This window comes from Echinops telfairi, unplaced genomic scaffold (genome assembly GCF_000313985.2).
Source record: "Echinops telfairi isolate 266 unplaced genomic scaffold, ASM31398v2 ScPeMD7_7458;HRSCAF=8496, whole genome shotgun sequence".
In the NCBI taxonomy this organism is placed as follows: Eukaryota; Metazoa; Chordata; class Mammalia; order Afrosoricida; family Tenrecidae; genus Echinops; species Echinops telfairi.
The window spans coordinates 30,451,153-30,471,544 of record NW_022111358.1 but is presented as its reverse complement, the minus strand read 5'-3'; the positions used below and the strand labels follow the sequence as shown (position 1 = coordinate 30,471,544).

General features: G+C 50.5%; 1 protein-coding gene across 2 annotated transcripts in view; it reads left to right on the top strand.

The window, feature by feature from the left end:
- The window catches only part of BRCA1 (BRCA1 DNA repair associated), a 52,371-nt gene extending 39,160 nt beyond the window's left edge, over nt 1–13,211 (top strand). For both annotated transcript variants that reach the window (XM_030888111.2, XM_045299827.1), the window contains exons 16-20: nt 2,792–2,875; nt 5,418–5,472; nt 7,295–7,368; nt 11,162–11,222; nt 11,916–13,211. In XM_030888111.2, the coding sequence (XP_030743971.1) occupies nt 2,792–2,875; nt 5,418–5,472; nt 7,295–7,368; nt 11,162–11,222; nt 11,916–12,040 (399 nt within the window). In that variant the 3' untranslated portion in view covers nt 12,041–13,211. The remainder of the gene's footprint in view (nt 1–2,791; nt 2,876–5,417; nt 5,473–7,294; nt 7,369–11,161; nt 11,223–11,915) is intronic.
- Nucleotides 13,212–20,392: the final 7,181 nt, after the last annotated feature.

Genomic DNA, 20,392 nt, shown 5'->3' with positions numbered 1-20,392 from the left:
TCTTGATTGGCGCGGCGGAGTCAGGTGGAGCCGAGGAAACCTGGCGGTGCTTCCTTCCCTCGGTGCTGAGCATCACCGAGTTATTGTGTGCTCACGCTTTTGTTCTAGGTTTCTAAAGAAGCCATCCTTTCCTCAGGGGAAAGAAAGGGAATTTATAAAGCAGGGGGGAGAGCGATTCATGGGGACCAAGAAGCCGTCCCACCTGAACCTTACACACAAATATCTTTGGAAAACTGGTTGCTCACTGTTGTTGAAGAATCCTTTGTATTAATATGCAAATGCGCATATTTAGAAATCAGGTTTCCTCAAAGAGAGGTAGCCCTTGATACTGAGAACAGCAGAGGTGAGTAAGACCGAGTGTAGGAGGAGGCATGATTTCAGAGCAGAGCCGTCTAGGAGCTGCTGGTGAGAGCACATCAGGCAAAATTAAATTAGCGAAGCAGTTCCAAACTATTTTGTACTCTTTAGCATGTTTATAATGAAATGCATTTCTGCTGGTTTTACTCTTCGGTGGTTATTTCCTGGGAACCTACTCCACGCCAGAGGTGTCTTGTGTAGTAGGCTACGTATTGAACTGCTAACCACAAGGTTGTGGGTTTGAACCCACAAGTTGCTCCACAGGAGAAAGATGAGGCTGTCTACGCCTGTAAACGCGTAACGTCTCAGAAGCCCACCGGAGCAGTTCCGCTCTGTCCTATAAGGTCACTGAGTTGGGATCAACTCGGTTTCAGTGAGTTTGGGTCTTCGTTGTGTTTACTTTCGATAGAGCAGTAAACAGGACCGATCAGGTGTCTGCTCTGCTGCAGACTCACGTGTAATGAAGGGAAACATACAGGAAATAAAGTTGACTTTAAGATACCATTATTCACCCAAAGCACAGTAAAATGTTCGCAGGCACCCAAACTGAAGAAATGGAACAGTTAGCTAGCAGGTGCCTGGGGATAAACTCCATATCCAGTGCCATCAAGTCGAGTCTGGCCCCTGTCAGCCTTTGTAGGTCGGAGTAGAGCTGCCTCTTCTGGGTCTCCGGGGCTAAGGTCTTTCCGGGCAGAACAGCCCCCGTTTCTCCCACAGAGCTGGTGGTGCTTTCAAACTGCAGCTCAGCCCTAACCCACTGTGCCACCAGGGGCATAGCAATTGGCTGTTTTTGTAAGGAGGCCAGTGAAGACCTTTCTGAAGTGAATGAGCTAAGACCTAAAAGATGAGATAGAATCCAGGGGGAAGAATATAGGAAACACCAAGCATAAAGTTCTCGGGGTAAAAATGAACTTGGTTTATTTTAAAAAGAAAGAAATGTGGGCCAGCGTAAATCAAAAACCAAGCTCACGGCCATGAAGTCCCTTCTGCTTCCTGGTGGCCCTCCCTGCCGGCCGGGGCAGGACTGCCCCGGGAGCCTCTGAGACCTCAGTCTTCACAGAGCAGGCGGCCTCGACCTTTCTCCTGCCTCCCTTTTCCTCTGTGCAATGGCCGGTGGTTTTGAACTGCTGGCCTTGTGGTTAGCAGTCCAGTGCATTCCCCAGCACTCTGGTTCCCTGGTGTAACAGGAGAGCAGTCATCAGGGAAGTTTGTGTAGCGAGTGGGCGTTAGGCAAGGGGTAGAAGGTCAGAGGCAAGGGCCAGGTCTGATGGGCTGGAAAACCTCTGTAAGGATTTGGGTCTTTGAGCAATTGGGGACATGCAGGTAGTAGAAGAGGTTGGCCTGGGTTGTATTTGGAGATAGGATTTGTTCATGGATTACATTTGAAGGATGAAGTTAAAGATGGAATTAAAGGCAACACTTAGGGTTTGGACATGAGTGTCAGAGTGTGTGCTCGTCATTTAAGATTAAATAGTGGAGACACAGGAGAGGAACGAGCATGTTGGGAAAGGGGTGAGGTAGTAGAATAAAGATCTGTTTCAACCCGCGGGACTGTATCCCACCCACCTCCCCCCCCCCAAAAAAAAAAAAGAACAAGATCTGTTTCAGACTTTGGAGATTTAGACTAGACATCCAGGTGGAGAGGTCCAGTGGGCTATTGGACACATAGGGTGAAATCCAAAGGTCTCAAGGGTGCCATCAAGACGGTGAATTTGGGAGCCCTGTTCAGGTCGATGGCATTTCACTAGTCCTCAGAAGCTTACCCAACACCCGCCATAGCTCCGAACACACCTGGCTTCGTGATGCTCTTGGCAGCAGTGGGGTCTCCCCTCCACTTGCGCTCCCTTCTGAAGTGTTCCGAAGCATCCTTCTCCAGGCTTCCTCCAAACTCAAGCCTTCCCAATCCCTTCTTTTTTCTTTTTTTTTACTACCTCACCTTTGACTGTAATTAGCGATTATGAAAAACCTATAAGTACCCTCTTTCAGTGTGTTAAATGTCTATTTCTGTCACTGTGGTCTCTTTACTGTATCACTCTTCTCCCCTGAAATCTGAGAAGTGCTTCTTTCTTTAGATTTAATACACAACTGGTTTAAGACAGTATTAGCAGTTTCGTCTAAATGCTAAGTGAATGTTTTGAGAGGAGATAGATGTTGAAAATTAAAGCCCCCCCCCCAAAAAAAAAAAAAAGATTAAAGTACATTTAGTCCTCATGAGGTGAAAAGCCGATTGTTAATTTCTGCCCACAAAGATTTGCTTCAGTGAACTGATTTCAGGAGCCACGATGCTGGGCAATTCAATTCTCCCATTAAGAGTGGTGTTTTTTGTTTTGGGGCTAGTGAAATTGAACCCCTGAAATATGACATGTCTGCCCCACGTCTGCCTTCTTTTTCTCTGACTTACGGTTTGGGGGGTTGGTTTTTTTTTTTTTTACAGTCTGATTTTGAAGTCAGAGGAGATGTTGTTAACGGAAGAAACCACCAAGGTCCAAAGCGAGCAAGAGAATTCCACGACAGAAAGGTAAAAGGCCCCATGTTTTCAATGGCAAAAGATCCAGCCACCCCACCCCCATCCCAGTGTTCTCCAGACCCCTTAGGAGGTGATCGCCTTCGTCTTGTAAGGCTCCTCCTCTCCTTGCTGGAGCACTGGATAGGTGGTGAAGAGGCTGCATAATGGGGAGTTCAGTCTGGGCTTCCAGTCTCAGCTAGAAAGTGACAGAACTGAAATCTGAATCAAATTTTAATCCAGAACCTTGCTCTCTCCCGTTCACCATCGGGTCTTTCTCTCAAGCCAGCAGTGTGCTAACCTCACGGTGCTGTCTGCGCAGCCAGAGAGGGGAGAGGTGTTACTGAGAACCAAGGCGCACATACGTGGGTGGGGCAGCAAGGCTGCCCTCAGCCCGCAACCATTTCCTAGCTAATTAACAAGTTTACACCAGTCTTGTGAGGTGGGTACTGGTATTGTGGCAATTTTACAGAGAGGGAAGTTGAGGCTCCGAGAGGCTGATTAAGTCACTACCGGTCACATTGCTTTTGAGGGATGGAACTAGCGGTTAAACCCGGGTAGTCGGTGCCATCAAGCTCTCTCTTAAGAGCACCACGGCCGTTTTGGAAAGTTGCTGAAGGCCCCGCAGAGATGGACAATAGCATGTTCTTCTTCCAGCCTTGCAAGGGAAGGGCTCGAGGCCCTGGGACACTCAGTGACTTTCCCCAGGTCACCTGTAGCAGGTGACAAAGCAAGGCAGTGTCTTCTCAGACAGAAGTCGGGCAGAAACACACCTGCCTGTGAAGCCCGAGCAGACTGCTTCTGGGTCACCCAGGGCTGGATGGTCCCAGTCTATGCATCTTCTTTTCAGTCCACCACTGGGCGCGCCAGAACACCCCCGTATGGCGCACCTTCCGCTGCCTGAACAGACGCTTGAGAGAAACCAGTGAGATGATTTCTGAGGAAAGCTGCTTTGATAAATGATCACACATAAGTCTGGAGGTCAGCCCCTCGCCCTCTGAGCCTCTCAAGTACCTTCCAGGTGCCCAGCACAGCCGCAGACCTACTTCTGCTTCTGCCTCCCCAGGGAGCTCCGCGGGACCCTGCCGCACGGAGGGCGGGCAGAGTGAGCGGCAGCTTCCTTCCTCCTCGGGGAAGGCCCGGTGCCGTGGGGTCTGCCCTGCCTTCTGGACGGCAGTGATGCAAAGCGCCTGGTCAAAGTAATGACCTTCTGAAGGTGCTAAGTGATCACCGCCGGATTTTCCTATGGACAAGAAACGTGTCTTCACGTGTCTTATCGCATAACTAGACACCCTCCTCAGTGGGTGCCAGCTTCCTGCCCTTCGGTACTTGTCCGAGCAGCACTGGGCTCCAACGAGCTGCCGCTGCAGAAGCCCAAGCATCACGAGCAGCTGTCCTGTCGGCAGTTAGAAAGCGCGGGAAGAGAGTCAAGAGAATAAGGGTTCAATAAGATGATCCAGGAAAGGGTGGGCTGACAGGCTCGTTGCCATGGAGCCGATGCTCGTTCATAGCAACCGCCTAGGACAGGATCGACTAGCCCTGTGAGTTTCCAAGACTAACTCTTCAAGGGAGTTGACAGCCACATCTCTCTCCCTTGGAGTAGCTGGTGGTTTGGAACTACTGACTTTGAGGTTAGCGGCCCAACCTGGAACCACTACTCCACCAGGGCTCCTGGTGAAAGGGTAAATTACATAAATCCACCCAACTGACCCAAATTCAGATGAAAGAAAAGAAGACTGTGCATTTCTCAGTCACCCTCGCCGCATTGCACACTCAGTAGCACACTCAGTAGCCACACGTGGCGCATGACTGCTCTGTTAGAGCACGTGTGGGAAGCTCCACAGAGTGTGGGGAAATTCCATTATCTTTTGACTCCGTTTCTGTTTTCCCACGAGCTTTCTGAAGGCTTTTCCCTGTGTTCCATCATCACAGAAAATTCTGGGCAGCGCCATCAAACTGAAAACTAGGCAGTTAAACCAGCTCACCGAGAGGCTGAGCCAGGCTTCTTTTGTATTTATAAAACTGCTCGGGTCTCCTGATGGAGCAAAGTACATTTTTGGAGCAGCATGAAGGAAGGAACGTGTCGGGGGCCCAGAAGAAAGGGAAAAAGGAGTATGTTGGCATCAAATAAGCCTCACCACCTCTGCTGATGTTCAATCAATCTGGGCCGACATCACCCTACAGTCAATTGCCGCCCTAACCTTAGATTTAGCAAGAAGAAAGAAGAAACTCACTCCCCCTCTCATCTCCAGCAAGAGGTGAAATCGCCTGCCTGGGTCACCAGGAAGGAGCTAGGGCCTGATGAGTGACGAGATGGTGCTCAGCCCTCCAATGACCGTATAGTGTCGATCAACTGCATGCACGAGTCAGAAACATCTCCAGGCCTTCTGTGTTCTGATTATCTTGGAAGTAGCAGCAAAAGTTGTCAGGTGGATAAGAAAAGGTCTTCCTTGTTGAGGGCCTCTGTATATTGTTTAAAATCCCATTCACTTTTATCACTAACAGTCCTTTCTCTGCCCCCTCCCCCGCCCCCCGTTGTCTTTCTTTCCTCTTCCAGATCTTCGAGGGCCTAGAAGTCTGTTGTTATGGGCCCTTTATCAACATGCCTACAGGTAAGAGACCCAGCACCAGAGGAGGATTATGGAAGAGATTGCCTTGCCTTGCTTGTGGTCTTATGAGGCTCCCTCACATTGGTGAGATGCTCTAGGGAGGTTATTCTGTTTCTCTACCACCCGCAAGGCAAAGCACCTTAACTGTTATCCCATGGCAAAGGGGATCCGTGCAGGCGGACTCGGGCCAGCAACAGAGAGTTAGGTTCGAAGACACGGTCTGTTCTTGGTTCGGATGTCAGATGGATTCTGGGATCTGGGGGCCCCCGCAGACAACAGAAGGAAACACGAGCCGGTCCTGCGCCGTCTGAGCCATTGTTGTAGCCACTGTGTCCATCCACCCTGTCAAGTCTTCTGTCTGAGCCCCTCCCCTTTCCCAAGCATAGGTCCTCCTCCAAGGACTGGTCTGTCCAGAGAGTGTGTCCAAAGTACGGGAGACCACGTCTCGCCATCCGTGCCTCTGAGGAGCACTTCCTCCAACACAGATCGGTCTGTTCTTGCTCTCTGCCAGCACCACCTGGGCTAGCATACCGATCCTGCCATTGAGTCTGAAGACAGGGAGACACGATCCATCAGGGAGAAGATCCCTTTGGTCTTTAGATGTCAAGAAGGAGTTCGGCTCGTCCTGAGCCATCTTTATTTGTAACAGAAGAAAGCAGAGCTGCTACGGAAGCCTTGTGGGCCTGGGGCCCACACACAGGCCCAGAACAGGGCAAGACTGGATGGGCATTTTCAAATTACATTTGACCCTGAATTAAGTGCTATGTTTAGGGCTGCTCTGGGGCTCCGCTCTGGAGCTGTGCTGCCACTCCGAGGCCCTGGTGTGTCCATAGGTGAGCTTCCTTCTTTTCAAAACAAAGGCTCCCCACCTTTGCCTCCTGTGCCCTCACTTCCACCCCCTTCGCCAAAGGCCTCCATGGTCTGCTCAGGGGCAGCTGAGCGGCAGCAAGAGAGTTGGGCAAAATAATTTTGCTTTCTCTCTTCTTTATTGGTTATTGATTAGATTTTTATGAAATTTCCAAGTGCCCCTCATGTGTGTTCTAGTACTTTGGTCCAATGAAAACCAGTCTTTGAAGTCAGGATCCTTTTCCGTGAGAGTCAGCTGACTTCACCCACTCACTAGGACAAGCCAGGCGGAAGCACCTCAGCCTATGGAGAAGGCCAGCATGCATAGGTCACTGCTGTGCACCCAGAGGTGCCCGGTTCTGATGCCATCCTAGCAGCAAGCAAAGCACTTCTCCACTCTTCGGACTTACTTTCCCCACCCAACCCCTAGTGACTTGGTTCTAGCTTAGCATGTAGCCTTTCCCCATCAGTGTGCTGAGTCTCCAGGAAGATGTTTGTTTATTTTTTGAGCCAATGAATTATCTCCTTGTCTCCTGACATTGACAGTCATTACCACCACGACTGGCTCTCGGGGCCCCTGGTTATCAGTTAACAACACAGTTGCAGGGGTGGGCTAGAGGGTGCTTTTGCTTCACCCCACAGTGTCTTAGCCAGCAATTTAGCAAATGAATGAAAATTCTAGAACTTGGATTTTTTTCCTTTCAAAGTGTTTTATTTGAGATATTATCAAGTCTGACCCACCAGCAGGCCTTACAGGGGACAGATAACCAGAGTAGATGACCTTTCTGTGGCAAATGGACGTTGAATCCACACTCCTAGTGTGGATTCTACTTTAATGCTCTCTGTGTTTGGGTCAAAAGAGATGGGGATTCTGCCACTGCGAAATCTGGCTGTAGCATTTATTCGTGGTAGAATGGGGTAGAGGGTCCAGGCGAAGTGTGTCGATTCCTGTGTAACTGCGTCTAAATGCCCTATTTAGATCAACTGGAGTGGATGGTGCGGCTGTGTGGGGCCTCTGTGGTGAAGGCACTCTCATCTTTCACCCTTGGCACGGTGAGTGGGGCCCTGTGCAAGGGGAAGGGCACAATGTTCTACCCTGGGATTGAACAGAGCAGGCACCTGGCAGTCCCCGTGGACACCACCACCACCACTACCATCAAGGCAGGCTCAGAGGTCTCCTTGACTCTGAGCTTCTCTGACCGTATACCTGGGCCGGAAGACTCACAGCTGTGAGTGATGGCCAGCTTTCATTTACTGAGGGAGGGCTCTTTCTGCCTCATCCTTCCCTCCGTTGTGTCTGCCCCCAGAGTAGTCTGCTTCAACAAACCCTCCAGACTTGTTGACATCCCAGAGTCTACAAGAGAACTTGAGCTCAGAGAAGAACGTCAGCAGAGTTGCCTGGCACAGCTCAACAAACAAGGACCACTGGATTTCTATGTCCCCGCAGCGAGAGCACAAAGGGAAATCAGGAAACGCGTTCTGTTTGCAGTCGCCCCTAAGAGAAGGAAGTCCCAAGGACTCCATCAAAGCCGGGACGTGGAGGACAGGCACCGTGAAAACGGTGCGGCACTGCCGACAGACACTCAAGGGGAAGATGGCCCATGTTCACGGACTGTGAAGATGCCAGTACTACCGCGGGTCTGTACGTTCAACACGTTCCTGATCAAAATTCTAGCAGCCGCCTTTACAGAACTAGGAAAACCAATCCTCAACTTTCTGTGGGATGGTAAGAGGCCTCAAATAGCTAAAACAATGGTGAAGAAGAAGAGCAAAGTGGGAAGACTCACCCGTCCTGATGTTAAAAGATCCTGTCTAGCTATAGTAATTACAGCATCCAGAACTAGTGTCTTAACAGACGTATAGCTCAATGTCTAGAAATTACTCCACATATTTCTAGTCAACTGGTTTTAAAACTTGGGCAACAAAAAGGCAAACAACCCAATCATTACGTGACCAAAGGGTTTGAGTAGCATCTGGAGGGTATGCAGATGACCACAAACACATGACACGGTGCACGGTCATTAACTATCAGAGATGCCAAACAAAGTCATAATGAGATGTCATTTCTACTAGGATAGCTAAGATTTTTTACAACCCAGAAAGTAACTTGTTGGCAAGGATATTGGGAAATTTGAACCCCTATGGTTGCTGGGGGAGCCCTAGTAGCATTGTTGGGTAAGTGTTGGGCTGCTAACTGCAAGGTTGGCAGTTCAAGCCCGCCAGCCACTCCATGGGAGAAAGATGAGGCTATCTGCTCCTGTAACGATTGCAGCCTCAAACCTTTGGGTCCCTATGAGTCAGAATTGACTCCGTGGCACTGGTTTTGATCCATACGGATGGAAATGCAAGATGGCACAGCCCTTGTGGAAAACGTGTGGCTGTTCTTCTGTCAACTAAAACAGAACTACCGTCACAGAAGGTGTGGGTGCTCTCGTGAAGCATAGTGAAGGGGCGTGTGCAGCTGTCAGGTTAGTGTCTCGCCAACAGCAACATAGACTGTGGTTCTCAGTTGAGATATTTGTTCAGTTTATCTGGGTCAGAATTTTGGATTCAGAAGTGGTAAAGATTTTTTAAACCAAAATTTAAGAATATAGAAATATTCTGCTAGGTTAAAAGAAGGGTAACATCTTAAAGAGTTGTTCTAAAACGAGTGACCATCTCAGGAATCTGTACAGGAGAAAGCACACCAACGTGTGATCAAAGGGTTTCAATAAAATTCATGATCAGAAGGGATGCTACAATTTAAATTCTGAGCGCTTCTATAAACAGAAGACTATGATTGACAGTGAAATCCCCTAAATCCATTTGAGTCTAAATTCAGCCTAAATAAGCTGTGACCATTGGAATGGTCATCCTCTGGCAGAGTGTGTTTGAAAGTGGATTACTACGACTCCTTGGGCAACCCACGGGAGGATCATCTTGCCCTCAGGGACTTGCCTGTGCTTGCTTTCCAGAGGAATTGGGGTCCCAGGGTTCCATGGTCATGACTCCTACCTCAACCCGAGTGGTCAGAGGGCACCAGAACCAGTCCTGCGAGCTTTTCTGATCTGCAGTAGTCAGCGGATCCCAGTCCTGGCCCCTTTGCTGCTGCGGTGGCCGCACCTGCCACTGCGATGAACTGATCAGTCTCTTTTATCTCCCACCCTCGCTCATCTCTGTTCCCAGCCGTGGTGCTGTGAGCCTTTTCCACACCATGACAGCCTCGTGCCAACCCTCGGTCATCCATGTGATTTGTCTTTGTTCTCAGACTCGATGATCTCTTGGAGAGCAGGGCAAACCGCAGGACTTCCCTGTGGTCCAACAAAGACTTGGAAGCAGACCCGCAGAAGGAGACACGTTTCCCAATGGTCACTGCAGCCCTCTTTGAAATATGTGAAAACCGTCTCCATGCCTGTCAACAGATGAGTGGATAAGCAAACTGGTACCTGCACAACGGAGCACTCCTCATCCAGTAGGAGAAGGAAGTCTTGATCCATGCATGCTGCAGTATGGACCTTAGGTTGAGCAAAATAAGCCAGCCACAAAAGGACAAATAGTGTATGGCCTCGCTTAGATGTATAGAGAACAAAATGTATTATGGTTACTGGGCGGGAGTGCGCAGTGGTGAAGAATCAGCATTGATTCGGGGCAGGGCTGAACAGCTGGTGACAGTGATTGCTGTCGATAAGTTGTTTACCTATAAGGTGTGTGGTAGATACAGCTACAGCGACGATTTTAAATATCCTAAGGCAACTTAAGTACAACCAAGCACCCCATGAGCTTGGGTTTCAGGGCTTAGGGTCATGATTTCATGGGGCATCCCAGTTATTCAACCTAATAACATGTTCCGTGCTTCTGTTCTACCTCTCGTGTAATATCTGGGCTCTTACACACTTGGGAAAAGCAGGAAGATGCTTGATGGGATGGGTTGACCCAGTGGCTGCACCAGGGGGTGAAACACCCAGTGATTGTGAGGGTGCCATGGGACCGGCAGCACTCCATTCTGTTTGGCCACGGGGTCACCATGAGTTGGAACCAACTTGATGGCACTTGACAACGACAAGGTGCCGATTCAGACACCAGAGCTGGCCTCTCGTCACCTGCAGCAGCAGAGGAAGGGCAGTCGGGAACCCAAATGAACCCTTCCATTCACTCCGTGCCTGGTAAGACAATGGACCCTAACTGCCCCTTCAGTTCTCCACGGTGTGGATCCGAACAGCATCGGAAGGTGTCTCATTTCTCCAGCATGGCTTTGAGTGCTCCCTACAGTTAGCAGCCCGGTGCATAGCCCAGTGCATCACCAGGTCTCCTTGGAGAGTCCGAAAGAGGAGGAGGAGGAGGTGGAATGTGTGAGTAAATGCCTCCTTTGCCATGACACCAGAACTGAATAGTACCCAGCTACCATTGCTGAGCATTTTGACCAAAGGTCCCATAGAGGATTCCGGATCAGAAGGGAACTGCAGAAGATTGTTTCAGATTCGCACGGACTGGCGACTGTCTAGAGCCTGGAGAGTGAGATGGACCCGAGATAAGCTACAAACCTTAAGCCAAAAATATCCCCTGATGTCATCTTAGAACCAAACCGCGGTTTATTTTAAGCATTAAAAAATACCTACCTGAGCCTTGTGCTCTGTTAGGAATTGCCTAGTGTGTGGGATGGAGCAGACAACAGCTACTGGAATGGGCAGTGCCTTTCTGTGCAGGAGAAGCCACTCAGAAAGGAGTGGAGAAGGGGGGTTGCCTGACAGAAAGAATGTAACCAGTTTCTCATTCAAAACTTGCACTGCTATGTCCCCCCCTCCCCAAGTGACCGATTTAAAAGCGCGGCTCTGACACCTTTGATTCTGTTTCTTCCCTGGGGCTGCAGGGTACTCACCCGATTGTGGTTGTGCAGCCAGACGCCTGGTCCGAGGACAGTGGCTTTCAGGGTAAGGCCCTGCGTGTCTATCATACTGGCTCCGGTTGGCTTGATGTCTTTCACCACAGTTGACCTAGTGCTTGCTTACCACAGTTCTGGCGCGTTCTGGGTGTTCAGTAAGGGTTTGTGGAAGGAAGGAGCCTGAAATGTCTTTTCTAAGCTTTTTCTTTGGCCTTAAAAAACAACGCATGAGCTCCTTCCATGGTGCAAGAGAGGGGGAGCATGATTGATTCTAAGGGAAAATAAACATCACAGTGAAACCATCCCAGGGACACCCCCCCCCAGATGCATCACCATCCAGTCTTTTGAGGCCCATGTGCGTGCATCGATCTGTGCGGTACACACACATGGATTTTACACGCATGGGCTTGTGCTCCTCGTACTGCTGCGCTTTCTCACGTAAGATACTGCAGACATTTACCCTCATCATGAACTTGCAATGCCTCTGCTCTCTCTGGTGGTTTCCCGGCTCTCAGATTGAAGCTCGGGTTAATAGAGGGTCGGAGGCTGGGAGGCTTGCCCCAGCTGCCACTCCCCTGGCTTCAAAGTCAGCCCCCGTGTCCTGCAGCATTGCTTACTGCAGCATTGCTTAGAGCGGATGACCCCTGAGGGCTCAGACAGTTGAGGCCCTGCAGCCGGTTGATGGGTCAAACCTGGGGGATGGGAATTGCCACTAATCCCTCCTTGTGTCCTCTGTTCCCAGCAATTTGGCAGCTGTGTGATGCATCTGTAGTGACCCGAGAGTGGGTGTTGGACAGCATAGCCCTCTACCAACGCCAGGAGCTGGACACCTACCTGATCCTCCAGGTCCCCCAAGATCACTACTGATTCCAGGCTGCACTCTGTATCAGGCTGTCCCCACAGGACCCCAAGACAGGACTGAAGGCGGGAAGGGCCTTCCCAGGCCCTGGGAGCTCCTCTGTCTCTTTAGTGCTACCCCAGTGGCAGTTGCTGAATGTTGTACGTACCTCAGAGAACGTCTGAGTGTGTCAGGGTCCCTGAAAGATTTTCTGCTTCAAGTCTCCCTTTGAAATCTGCCTTGAGCACAACATTGTGGTAATGTTTCACCTGAGAAAAACCTTTAAACCCCACCAGTTGAGCAAGCCGGGAATTCATTATTTATCAGCTCTCTGCCTGCTGACTGAGGGAGGGCCTGGAGCATCTCGCTGGTCTGCTAGCTTGTTTTCCTAAAGCCCCGCTCGGTGTTGCGGCCAGCAGTCAGAGCGCCAGCGGAAGGAAAGTCCCTGGGGACCTGTGGTGGGACTTCAGTCAGAAGAGTCCTCGCGCGCGGGACACGGGATGCAGAGGCTGGGAGTGGTTCTCAGTGGGGATGATCGTACCAGGGGGTCCTGCTGGCCTCCACCCTCTCCAAAAGTCTGGCCTGTGGTTGCTGGTGTTTGAAGGAATCCCGTAGCCATTGTGCGCTCTGCAACAGGAGCCTCCTTTCAAGAACCTGTGTCTTCTGATTCCCCATTGGTGATACATAAACTGTTGTTACAGCTCTGATATACAAGCATTCTTTTTAAAAATAGAAGATTTCTACGATGAATATTTCATGCCTGTGAACTGACGGATCCCACCAGGAAACGAACTGTTGCTTTCCTTGAGGTAATTTTCCCCCTTGACTCCCTATTGCTGAACCACAGAGCTTCATAAATAATTTTGCTGGCCGAAGGAAGAGAAAGCGTTTTTCATAAACTCCTTATCGGGGACTGTTTATGGCTGCTGGGAGAAATAGGTCTGCCCTGGCCCCGGTGTGAGGGCCGTGTTTTGTCAATGTTCTGTTCACCTACAAATAAACTCGGCAGCAAGCGCGGCCACGGAGCAACGCTGTGTCTGCGGCTGCCTCCTGCGGATCTTCCGAGCCTTTGCACTGCGCTTTGGCCTCCTCATCTGTAGAATGGGAATAACAGCACCGACCTCCCAGGGGTGCTGAGGCCGCCTGCCTACCTGTGCCACTAAGTTTCTATTGTTTCCATAATAAATGGTCACACATTCAGTGCCTTGACTCAGCGCTCATTTGTCATCTCACAGCCCTAGAGGCCGGGGGTCAGCGGGCTCCTTGTTCTGCACTTTCTAGAAGTTCTGCAGATGAACTTGCTTCCTTGCTCACTCAGCTCACGGGCCCCAGTCATGCCCTTGCAGGTGTCAGACCGAGACTCCCCGTGTCCTCGCTAGCTGTCTGTCAGGGTGACTCAGCTTCGAGAGGCCACCCTCCCTCCACTTTCAAAGCCAGCAAGGTGAGTCGACTGGTCTCTCCAGTGTTGAGTCCCTGCTACATCTGACTCCCACCGGAGAAATGTCTTCACTCCTCAGGGTTGCCATGATCCGATTGGGCCCACTGAGTAGTCCCAGGGAATCTCTCTGTCTCGAGGACCGTAATCCTAACTGTGAGTGCAGCTGCAGAGGCTCTTCCCAACAGGACCGGGATTAGTAGTTGAGTGACCCTGGGACAGGATTCCAGAGAGATGTGGGGAATTCGGCCTCCCCCTCCTAGTTAACATGCTTACTCCACAGGGCGTGTTCTGTGTCATGTCCTGGTCCTCACACCGCCCTGAGATTAGAGTCCTCTTTGAGGCAGAAAGAAAATGAAGTTGCCCCACAATTGAGTACTGCTGTACTTGGGGGGCAGAGCTTTAGCGAGGAGAGAAGATGGAGCTGACCGCCGCCATCTGTTAACACTGCGCCACATGGCATCTGCATCCCAGCCCTACGGAGGGGTTATTGACCCCCTTAGTTGAATAGCGGGAACTGGGTATCAAATTCCTGATTCATGCGGTTTTGCTCAGTGTCTGCATGGTTGTCCACACCGTGATCGGCACCTTTCCGTCACCAGTCACCCTCCCAGCAGCACTGTGACTGACCCCAGGACCCAGGCTCCAATTCAAGCCTCTTGGGAATTGAGGCGGAAGACTTGGTTGTGAAGGGACCCAGTCCTTCACTTGGCCTTTGTGGGACAAGGTGGAAGACAATAGAGCAGGGGTGCCAAACTGGTGTCAGGGCCAGGCACTCAGAGGGAGTCTGGCCCCTGCATTTCTGCTTCCATCCCGCCTCCTAGCATCTAACGCTGTCCTCCCGCTGTCCAAGCTTCCAGCATGGACTTTGTATTAGAGCTTACATTCTGAGCGCTCATGAACTGAAGGCTGTGCTTAGAGTGAAAGCCCAAACTCCTGTTTGAGTCTCCACATAGATTAAGCTTCGGTTGCATCTTTCTGACCGTTTACCAGCAAAGTGAGCCAGCTTGGCCCTCAGGCAGCGTGTGCTTGAAAGTGGATTACTACCATTCCCTGGGCCGAGCAAAGAGGGGCAGTCTTCCTAGGGGCTTCCCTGGGTGTGTGCTTGGTCGGGCTTGGGGTGCTAGGGTCTCAGAGTCTTCCTGGGTCATGCCTGACTGCCTGGGTTGGAGGGCCCGGGACCAATGTCAGCTCTTCTGTCTAGCATAATGTTCATGTCCCCATCCTGGTCCCATTCCGCTTCTGTAGTTAACTATTGATCTGTGGCCAGTAATGCTTCTGGGACAGTTCCCTTTGTTCTCCCACGTCCCGTGTAAACCACTGATTTTCTCTAAGCCCTTGGACACCATGGGACCGTGTCTCCATCCTCCAAATATCGTATCTTGTCTTTTTAAGATTACATGAATGTTCTCCATAAATTGTTTTTGATCTCTGGCGTCTCTCTTGCCCCTGATGCCTCTCACCTACAACATGTCCTCTCTAGAGGCCATCCCAGCTCCCTGGTAGTCTCAGGGTGGTCTCGGTAGCACAGGAAGAAAGGAAGTGGCCAAAGTGAAGCTGAGTCCTAGGTTCAGACCAGGCCGCAACTTGCTGTCCCCACCACTGATGGCTTCGTAGTAACGTCCAGGGTGTGTAACTGGCCTTTCCAGCCATCTTGGGTGAAAGCTGGGGTGACTAACACACCTTTCAAAAGTCTTACGTCATTGTCCTTCAAGATCTCCCGGCAAATGCGTACCCCTCTATGAGACCTTTCTCCCAAGTCAACTTCTGACCCTCGCCGTCCTCACAGCCTGGCCTGGTCCCCACAGCCCTATCTGGTGTTGGAGTTCATCTGCTCGTTCCCCTGACCTCTGGTGTGAGGCTGTCCCCCCAGCCCACACGCTCTACTCCTCTCTGGACGCAGTAGCACGTGGGAGCCAGTTCCTCCCGCTGACTTTATCTCCTGTCACAAAATGAACTTCTGCAAAGAAGGCCGAGGGAGAATGATCATCCTGCAGGCACAGGGAGGGGACCCACAGAGCCAGATTATCACGCCCGCCTGAAGAGACGCAACCAGAATCAGCAAGGGGCTCAAAAACCTGCCAGGGAGAGAAAAGAATCAGTGTTGGGGTGGCCGGAGCGGAAGGAGCCAGGATGTATCCTGTGAGGGCTGCAAGGAGCAGATAAGGGCCGCCCGCCCCAGAGGCAGGCGGTGCAGGGAGAGGGGGACTGCAGAGGGGGCCCCCCAAGTGGGAGCGGGCCTACTACACACACGGGGACTGCTGGAGCTCACGCCCGGGCTGTGAGATGGCCGAGCCAGAGGCCCCGCTTCGGCAAGGCTCAGGCCCCCCCGCAGCCTGTAAATCTGCCCACAATCAAGGAGAAAATTAAAGACATGAATCTGAGCACATCGAAAATGAAGGCAAACGCGCGAGCCAGCTCCTGTGGAGAGCCGGGAGTGGGGAGCTGCAGAAGGAGCTGGTCCCGGGAGCCAGCGTGCCTGCTCAGAACAAGCGAAGCAGGGGGTTTGCAGGGGCTAGAAGGAATGGAGAACTGGAGAGGCTCGCTTCCCCCACATTTTGGCAGCTGGGAGCGAGAACTCTGGAGGCCCAGTCTCAGGGACCCGGATGGTAAAGCAGCTCAAGCCAGCTGAATGCCGTGGGCCGCAGCACAGCACACGGCCCTGCCCCAGGCAACAGCCTGGCCTGGGAACGCACTCAGGCCTGCTAAAGCGGGGGTGAGGCCCTGCAAGCTGTGACCCTGCCCCGGGGACCACCAGCTTGGTATAAGGGACTAATTGGTATAAATTGCCACCCACCATCGATTCTTTTGTCTTCAAGAGAGCGGAATCTTGGGTCTGTTCAGGAAAAATCAGGCTTCTGGGCTGCTAAGTGTTTCTTATCTATAAGCTTGCAGCAGCTGGCTTCTGTGAACTCTAAAAAGGCCCTTTAAGCAAATACAAAGCAGAGGACAAAGATTAAACTATATTAGCAACCTAGGAGCAGAAGGACCGGGCTGCTTTAAAAATAAAATAAATAAAAAACAACCAGCTAGCGGTTTGGGAGGCTTTATTAATATTTAAATGGCAGTTGAGCCACAGCTGCAGCCTTTGACTCCAGCATAGAGCTATGCAAATGTGGTTTTCAAAAGAAAGGCAATTTCAGAGCGCCCTCAAGGTAACAAGAACAAATAAAACAAATGATTTTGTAATTTATCTTTATTGACTGATGGCCAACCGACAGCCTATTCCCAGTGAGCCAACCTCAGACCTCTCTGAGGGAGGACCGAGGGGAAAGCCAGTCTGAAAGGAGAAGGCCTGCAGGCTGTAGACTGGTGATAGCAAAGACCCAAGGAGGGACAGCAGCAGCAGATGGGAGGGGACGGTGACGAAAGCCCAGGCCTGGGTCCGCTGGCCCATCTGATCTGGCCAGCTCTCGGGGGCAACAACAATGGGCACCAATACTGACGGTCACGTGCCACACTCCTCCTCTGCCCCGCAATATGCCCCACGTGGACAAACGGAATGAAGCTTTCAGTTGTCAAGCAACTTGCCCAAGGTCACACAGCAGACAGAAGTGGCAAAGCAGAAGCAACGGGGAATCCAACATAGACCTGTGTGAGGGCTAAGTCAAGTCCAGGCTCTTTCCAGTCCTGGAGGCAGTGAATAACAATCAGGTGGATGATGGAGGAGGAGGAGGGGTCACTACTTACCTATATGGGTGTGTGTGTGTGTGTGTGTGTGTGTGTGTGGAGGAGGAGGGGTCCCTACTTACCTATATGGTGTGTGTGTGTGTGTGTGTGTGTGTGTGTGTGTGTACAAAACAAAAGCAAACCACTGCCATTGAACTGATTCTCAGAGCAGCCCCGTCACAGCAGAACTGCTTCAGAAAGCCCCAGTGCGCTCCCGCAGAAAAGCTGGTGGGTTCAAATGGCTGACCTCGCAGTTTGCAACCTAATGCTTAAGCAATTCCAGGGCTCCTCTGGGTGTGGAAGACCAAAAACCAACTCAGAGGCTGACTTGGGGACTCCACAGAGCAGGCTAGAACTGCCCCATGTGGGTTTCTGAGACTAACTCTTTACAGGAATAGAGAGTCTCATTTTTCTCCCGCAGAGCAGCTGGTGGTTTCGAACTGTTGATCTTGTCAGCAGCCCAGTGTGTGACCCCCTTCTTCATCCGGACCTCTTCTGGGTACGGAAGACAGGGATAACCGATTTCACTTCTAGTCTTGACCTTGCTGACTCTTCAATGGTGGAGGCAAGAAAGTCCCGCAGAAGTTCTTTAAGGGACGGCAGACTTTACTTTTATGGGGGAACAGCTTGGGGGGAGGATCATAAGCTGCTAGGTTTGGGACTTGGGTAGGGTTTTTCGTTTCTGTTTTTCTTTGGTTTTAATTTTCAATCGTTTTATGGGGAGCTCTTACAGCTATCATAACATTCCATGGTCCGATCACATCAGGCAGGCAGTATTGTACAATTGCTACCACAATCAGTTTCAAAATGTGTTCTCTCTTCTTGAACTCCTTGATAACAGCTCCCCGTATCCCCTCCTCCTGTCCCCTCCCTCCCAGGGACCCTTAGATATATATATATATATATATATACACACACATACACATGTATGTATATATGTCATATCTTACACAAGCCAATCTATCCATTCACATATAGTTCTGTTGTTCAATTCCATCAAGTGGGGTTCTACAAACATCAGTGCTATCAGCTCCCTATCCCCCCTTGGGCAACGTTTGATGACAAGGAAATCAAGAGCCTCCGAAAGGCCCAGGTAAACTTCCAGCTTCCAGACTTGGGGGAAAGGCCCAGAAAGAGCGGGGGAGATGAGGTCATCCTTTAAGCATATGTTTCTCTGATCTCGTCTCAGGCCAGGCCAAGTGCCGTGGCTTCCAAACACAAGACGAGCTCTGCCGTCCTCATGGGCTCAAACCCACCCTGCATCTAACAGCTTGCCGTGCTGTGTGTGCTTTGTGGGCTGCTGTGTTGCTGGAAACCGCTCGTAGTATTTCAAATACCAGCAGGCTCGCCCAGAGTGCCCAGATGTCTTTCTTATTTTTTAGTGCACATTGCAGGGGAGCTTCCAGAATGGGGAGAAAAACCTGGTAATCTCTTTCTTTTAAACATTGGTGAGTGGATTAGGTGCCCCCCCAAAAAAAAACAAAACCAAAAAAACCCGAAAACCTCCCAAGAGTGTTCGGTGGAGACCTTGTAAGTAGCAGTGGAACAGTATCTGGCACAGGGCCCGAAGAGGAGTCCTTCAGGTGGGGAAGCACTCAGATTCCCTTTGCGGGAGAAGAGCTGCCTCATCAAAGCAGAGTTGACTGGATGAAGTGGACGGAGTCAACCTTGGCCGATGCGATACCACTCCAAACGAGAAGCAGCGGCTTCAAGCATCCATCAGTGACGAGACTGTGGAATGTACAAAGTATGAATCTAGGAAAGTTAGAAATGGTCCAAAGTTAAATGGAATCCTGAAGATAGAGCTATCCTAGGGATTAGTGAGCTGAAATGCACAGATTTTGACCATTCTCAATCAGGTCATCATTTGGCAGTTTCCTAGGCCAGGAATGAGCAATTGCAGATAAATGGTATTGCATTTGTCAGTCGTAAAGAACAATTCAAGATCTAGCTGGAACCGCAGCACTGTCAGTGGTAGGATGCTAGGCATCCGAGCACCCACATAATTCATAATTATGACTCTCTTTCAAACGTGTGCAAAACCACGAATGCAGAAGATGAGGAATTGAAGTTTTTACCAACTTCTGCAGTCTGAAACGAATCAAGCATTATTAGTCAAGAGGCATTGATAATTACCAGCGATTAGAAGTCAAGACGTTGGAAACAAAGACGTATCAGTAGTTGGAAAATATGGCCTTTATGATAGAAATGTCACCAGAGATCACATGATAAAATTTGCAAGACTGGTGACCTATTCATTTGAAATACTTTTCTCTTTTTAGGGGTATATTCTGTATTACATACCCCTAGGTTTTACAGTTAACCTGTGTAGTAGAGAACTTTTGGCTGAGGGAACCCTAGGGGCCTTCTTCTGACAGCTATCTAAAGATGTCAGGAGGGGAAAAGATTTGCTCCTGTGCCCATTTCCTCATGAAACTGGACAACATCTGTAAGGGGCAAGCTAGAGGATGACCAAAGCACCGAACTGGACACAACAATCAGTTTTTGCTTCCTTGCTATAAAGAAGATATTCCCCACTCCAGCTTCGCGGGGTGGGCCCCAGGGGCTGGGTTTCGCTCCCCGGAAAGGATGGGACTCCAGAGGGCTATGACCTGGCAGGGCCCCAGGCAGCATCTAGGGTGACTGAAGTGGGGGTTGAGGTCTCTGATTGGAAGACAGAGAAAATCCTCCCATCTCTGTCACCGAGATCCCTGTCTCTCTGCAGCCTTGGGGTTGCTGCCAACCTTTCCTCCAAACACCCTCCCCACACAAATACACACACACACACACCCTTGAAATACTTTTTCCTCAACAACATGAATGGTGACTGTACGTGCACACCTCACCAGATGGACTACCCAGGACTTCGTTAGGCTCCATTGGTGGAAAGAGATGACGGAAAAACGAAGTGTCATCACTCAGAACCAGGTCAGAGGCCGCCAATGGAAGAGATTGTCCGTGGCTAGTTCACGTTGAAGCTAAGGAAAATTAAGACAGGTCCAAGAGAGCGTTGAGTCTCTCCCACCTGAACTTAGAAAGCATCTCCAGAGTAGAGTTGGTGCAGCGAACACGAGTGACTGAGGCTGGATGACTTGTGGAAAGACACCGAGGTCAACATACATGTAGAGAGCACAAGTAGTTTAAACGGCAGGATAGAAAGAAAAGACCAAAATTGATATCATAAGAGATTCTAAGACTGACTTGAACATAGAGTAGCTAAAGCAAATGGAAGAAATGGTGAAGGGAAAGAGCGGAAGGGATTTCAAAGGGCCGCTCC